The sequence below is a fragment of the Balaenoptera musculus genome, chromosome 10, assembly GCF_009873245.2.
Source record: "Balaenoptera musculus isolate JJ_BM4_2016_0621 chromosome 10, mBalMus1.pri.v3, whole genome shotgun sequence".
NCBI classification, from domain to species: domain Eukaryota; kingdom Metazoa; phylum Chordata; class Mammalia; order Artiodactyla; family Balaenopteridae; genus Balaenoptera; species Balaenoptera musculus.
The window spans coordinates 78,147,904-78,153,903 of record NC_045794.1 but is presented as its reverse complement, the minus strand read 5'-3'; the positions used below and the strand labels follow the sequence as shown (position 1 = coordinate 78,153,903).

The 6,000-nt window shown below is 34.2% G+C and overlaps 1 protein-coding gene across 1 annotated transcript in view; it reads left to right on the top strand.

Annotated features, from left to right (window-relative positions):
- The first annotated feature begins 2,966 nt into the window (after positions 1–2,966).
- The window catches only part of CEP83 (centrosomal protein 83), a 74,502-nt gene continuing 71,468 nt past the window's right edge, over positions 2,967–6,000 (top strand). Inside the window, 4 exon segments of the mRNA XM_036864838.1 lie at positions 2,967–4,276; positions 4,365–4,690; positions 4,844–5,116; positions 5,550–5,700. Of these exon segments, the coding sequence (XP_036720733.1) occupies positions 4,944–5,116; positions 5,550–5,700 (324 nt within the window). The 5' untranslated portion in view covers positions 2,967–4,276; positions 4,365–4,690; positions 4,844–4,943.

The window sequence follows — 6,000 nt, the reverse complement described above, 5'->3', positions numbered from 1 at the left end:
CATTAAGTATGCCTTTCTTTCTGCATTGTCACGTTCACATCTAAGAATTTTCGTTGTGTATGAAAAGTCCTTGACTGTTTATTTAGTGTACTTCTTTAGAGATGAATTTATTTTGTTTCTCTGAAAATGTCTTTGTTTTACCATCATTCTTCAAAGTTATAGTATTGCTGTATTTATCAAATGTTAGTTTGGCAGTTGTTTTCTTTCAGCACTGTACATTGTGTTCTGGCCTTCACTGTTGAAGTCACTTCTGTCTTTTTGTTGCTCTTATTTGCATGCACTTTGTCTCTTTCTGCCTGATTTTAAGATCTTCCCTTTATTTTTGGTTTTTAGCTGTCTTAATGTGATGTGTGTAGGTGTGGATTTCTTTTTATTTATGTGCTTTGGGATTGTAGGACTTTCTTTTTTGGTATTTATTCATTTGGCAGTGTCGGGTCTTAGTTGAGGCACGTGGGATCTTTAGTTGCAACATACAGGATCTTTTTTTTTTTAGTTGCGGCATGCAGGATCTTTAGTTGTGGCATGTGAACTCTTAGTTGTGGCATGTAGGATCTAGTTCCCTGACTAGGGATTGGAACTGGGCCCCCTGCATTGGGATCATGGAGTCTTAGCCACTGGACCACCAGGGAAGTCCCTGTAGGGCTTTTTATATCTGAGAATTGATACCTTTCCTCAGTTTGGTGATGATGTCAAACTGGTTTGTTTCTTTTTTTTTTAAGATATTGCTTCTGCTCTGTTCTCTCCTTTCTTTCTGGGACTCCAATTTCATGTCTGTTAAAGTGACATTTTAACTTTATTCTCTGTATTTCTTTCCTTCTTTTCTATATTTTCCATCCTTGTTTCTCTTTCTACTTTATCTTGAACATATTCTTTTAAGCTATCTTCCAATTCCTTCCTAAACTATGTCTAATCTGGGCTGTTTTACCCACTCAGTTGAGCTCTTAATTTTGGTTATCATATTTTTCAAGTTTAGAGTTTCCATTGGTTTCTTTTAATGGTTTCTAATCCTTTCCCAAATTTCTCAACCTTCTTTTCTATTGCTTTGTACACAATTAGAATTTAAAAAATTCTTTTAGAGTCATTGTCTGCTATCTCTTTAATAGTGAGACCCTGTGTGTCTGCCTATCGTCTGTTGTTTCTGTGGCTTTAATTCATGTTACCTTATCTTCCCATGGATTTTTACATGTGTGTATGTGTCACATATTTATTTTTTAGAGCAATTTGAGGTCTAGTCTAATATCTTTCTTCTGAATTACCCTTATTCCTAAGAGGCAGCCTTTGAAGTCTCTATCCAAAATGAAGGGTGTTCACCAGGGCTTCTCCACTCCTTGCTGATCTAATATATCTTCCTTTGAATTTAAAGACTGTCCCAGGGCATTCAGTCTCCCAGCTACCTCTCTGGAATTGACAGATGCTTCTAGGGGAAGGGTGGTTCCAAGTGCCAGTCTCATCTTTCTGCATCCATATCTTCCCCCGTTCCCATCTCAGTAAATATTTATTCTTTTGTTTTCCAGTGTCTTCAAGCTGATTTTTAAAAAGTATGTATCCAGCTTTTCTTGCTGTCCTTAGCGGGAGGCTTGATCCAAATTACTTAATCCTCTATTACTGGTAATAGAAGACTGTCTTCAGATTTCTTGGTATAAGAGATAGATTATATGGTAACTGAGTTGGGGTTTTCCATTTTTAGCTAAAAATGTCCTTATATAATTAGTATAAAAAAATAGAAGTTCTTTCTTTGTAACCTTGAATATAGAATGATGGACCACTTTTGAAGGTCAGAGAAAGAATTGTTTTATGAGGTCTTTCTATCTATGACACTAGATATCTATTTGGAGGACTACCATACTATATTTTTCAAGATTATTATTGATAAGTTGATTACTACTGAATTAGAGAACTGGATATGTTATATGTGCAGAGTACTTGAAAACAGATAAACAATTCATTCTGACCTTGGTTAGATTCACACAAATTGGCAGATAGTTTTCTGTGATTCTTAACTATCCATAGAGGAGAAAATTCTGGAAAAGGCTATTGGCAAATGCAACCCAGGGGCTCATAACTTTGAGTCAAGGATTTCTTTCCAGTATCTAACTACTGTGTTTAAGCCTATTTATATTCAATCATCACAGAAATAGAGAAAAGTTAGTGATTATCGTGCATACTAGAGTCCATTTTCATTAGTATAGGGTTCACAAACGAGGAGAAAATCTGCGTGAACAAAGGTGTGATGTGCATATTTATTCAGGGGCTAGCTGGAGTAGAATATTCTTGGCAGATGGTAGGAAATGAGATTACACAAGGTAGATTGGGGCTGATTGTGTAGTGCTTTGAAAGACTGGGGTGTTTTGATTTTGTCTCATATGGGAGCTTTTAAGTGAGAATGAGAAATCAAATAACAGTTTCTGACTATTAATCTGGCAGTGTTTGGAGGGTAGACTAGAGAGAAAATATTGGAAGCAGGGCTAATAAAAAGCTCTAATAGTCTAGTTACGAGATGATACAAGCTTGACTTTTTGTGGTTAAGTAGGAATGGAGAGAATGGAATGCATTTTAAAGAAAGAGTATTTGTTGTTCATACATGGGAAGTTGAGAGAGAAAGCAGAGAAGACTTTGAGGTTGTAAGTGTGGATGAATGGTAGCATAATACTGGTATCAATATCAGAAGCTGGAAAGTAAGGATGTTGAAGGTAGATTGAAAACAAGGGTAATGAATTTGGTTTCAGATAATTTGAATACAGGGTGATAGAATTGTTCATTATCTGAAAAACAGTTTGTAGTTGTTAAAAAGAAAATTTAACAGTAAAATGTTGAAAGTGCAAGGTGCAAGTTTTCCTGTCAGGGAGTCCCCCCATTATTATTTCCCCAGAAGTTACCACTATTCGCTGCTTGGTGTACCACTATTTGACTCTTTTTATGTGTATGTAAACATATGTGTGTGTGTATCTGTCATTTATACTCTTCACCATGCTGTGGGGATAGATCTAACTTGTCCTTTTTAATGCATAGTATAGATAAACCTTTATTTGTGGAAGTTTAGCTTATTTCTGATTTTTTCATTTTTTTAATTAAAAAAAAGTCACAAAGAATATTCTTATATAGTAATTACATTTGGGTACTCATCCAGCTATTGTCATAGAATAAATTCCTAGGATTGGGCCAAGGGATAAGCAGATTTATCATTTTGATACAGGTAACTTTGCAGAAAGCTTACTATAGATGTGTGTGTGTGTGTGTGTTTGTGTACGCATGCAAATTAACATGGTATTTTTTGTGGTATGAGGGGAAAGTATATCATGCATTTGGGTGTGGTACCTACTGGTGATGTGTGTTGGTATATTCTAGCTTTATTATTCAAAAAATTAACATATTAAAAAGTAATGAAATTGCAAACATCATCTTGGAACAGGAGAAATCCTCCTGGTTTGGGAAAATACAAGAGGGCAGTACACATATGTTTGCATAGAAACTAGAATTGGAGATGAGGTAATGGTGGTGGTGATTGAGAAAGGGATATTCTGAAATTAGTGAAGTCTTGGAAAGTACGTCTAGTGAATATTTCAGTGCCAAGAGGGAAGGAGATAAATCATTTTAATTTTATTTTCCAGAAACTTTCAGGTCTTTGTAAATTTTATTTCTGTGAGGACTTAACTCTCATTTTAGGGTAGGGGTCAGTGAGAATGTTTACTTTACTGTCAAGTTAAATGCCAGTTTTATGATCCAGTTTATTAATTCCATGGCAAATGTATATTCTTGACAGGATTACGTTGTGGCAGCTGCTACAGACAGTGCACTCTGCATTTGCAAAGGTTGAATCCTTGTCACATTTAACCGAAGAATAAGGAGTAAGGTGTCCTTGAAGGACTTTTACCCCTCTGTTAAAATAGATAAAGCAGGAAACCAAAGCAACCTCAATTTTAGTTTAAAAGTCTTCTTATGTAACATGTAGACATCACATTAATTTATCAGAAATGATGTAGTTCAAGCAAGACTCAGTAATTCAATGGTTGGTTTGTGTAGGCTAAAGATGGTCTCTTGTAGTAAGAAAAGGTAATTCATAATCACCCATGACTAAGGGAGGTACTGTTAGGAAAAAATATATATAATAGTTTTGAGAAAGATGAATGAAGTTAAAAGGGACAGAATTGTTTTGATTAAAATTTTTGTTTTTAATTATTTACAGTAAGAACACTGTGTCATCATTTTTTACTTCTAGATACAGCAAACATTTGATTACTTTCATAATCCTGGATTGGTGCTTTTGGGGATAGCTGAGGTGATTGACTTTGCTGTTCTTAGCACAGTGCATAATATATAGATGATCAATATTTATATGTTGACTGATTTCTTCTCTGAATCTGCAGCCTGAGTGCAATCACCTTGTGTCAAATAAAAGATCCTTTGTAGCATTAATCACAGACATAATTACATGCTGAAGGTCATCTTTGTGAAGACTGTGATTCTCCCCAGCCACTTACCAAGTTCCAAATAGCTTTTCCCCTGGTTTCGGAGTATGGATTTCGTACCAGAATCCACTCTTGAAGTTTACCTCAGTAACCTCAGGAAACATTGGTGATTTGTGAATCTGGGACTACCTATACTGGAAGAGTCGTTACATCTAGTTAGGCTAATATTTGAAGATATGACCTTGATGGGCACAGAAACTGCATGGAAGTAAAGAAAATTTAAGGTCTGATTCAACTTTATTCTTGAATTTTATTTTATGAACAACTGAAAATTGGGTTTGTTACAGAAATGATAAGGAGAATAATAAGAAGTGATAAAAAATATATAATACTGAAAGAGTTCACTGATCACTAATTAAGTGTATTTCTCTCTTCAGGTATAATTTGGCCTCCCGAGATTCTGTCTTAGCACGAAGAAAGTGAAAAATACTCTTGAAAAGAAAACTAAGACAATAAGAAAGCAAGACTTGCTTTTACATGGTTGTCAGCTCACTTACCAATATGGACACTTTTCCCACCATTTTTCCTCCTGGTGGAGACAGTGGGCTGACCAGTTCTCAATCTGAGTTCCAAAAAATGTTAATTGATGAACGGTTACGATGTGAACATCATAAAACTAATTATCAGACTCTGAAAGCTGAACATACAAGGTAAATAAATTACTTAAATTTGGAAGTGAGAGGCTTGATTAAAAATTTTTATTTTGTCTGAGTGTTTGCTCTGGAACATACAGTATAATTTTGTTATTTTGCAGTATACAGTATACATTTAAAACTTTTTAAATACAAGTAAATTTTCTTTAAATCAAGTGGATTATAAATTTATTAAAGTCTTGTTTTGAAAGTAGCAAGACATATAAAATTAAATGTATCTAGGTGGCTAAATATGTTTTTTTCCCCTTCAAAGTAAAATTGCATTCAGAAATTACAGTGTTAATAATAAATGAAACTGTAAAGCAATTATATTTGTAAGTTTAATGAATATATGATATTGATCTTGCTCTGTAGTGTTGGTTGACTTCACATAAAGTAATGCGATTAGAAAGCAAAGGATACACTTAAATTCTTCTTTTTAAAAAATCAGGTTGCAGGATGAGTACATGAAGTCACAAAATGAGCTCAAGCGCCTATTAAATGAAAAGCAAACTCACCAGGAAAAATTTCAGCTGCTGCTTGAAGAGCTACGAGGGGAATTAGTAGAGAAAACTAAAGACTTAGAAGAAATGAAGCTGCAGGTAAGAAAATATATTCAAGTTAGTATAAAAGTAGTCAGATATTTAGTGGAAATAAATAATTTTGGTAAATTTGGTAAATTCTCTCTATATTCTTAACGAATATTTTGTTGTATCTCTGGGTGGTATAACTTAATCTTCTTTCATATACTCTAGAATGTTAGCTACCCTGTAGGGTTTAGCCACAAAACTGTTATTTTAGGTAAATTTGTATTATATTTCCTGTTCTGATTTAAATAATAATCTCACTCTTCAGAATAATTGGAGGAAAGGCCAGTTTGTATTGATAAAAAAATCACAATT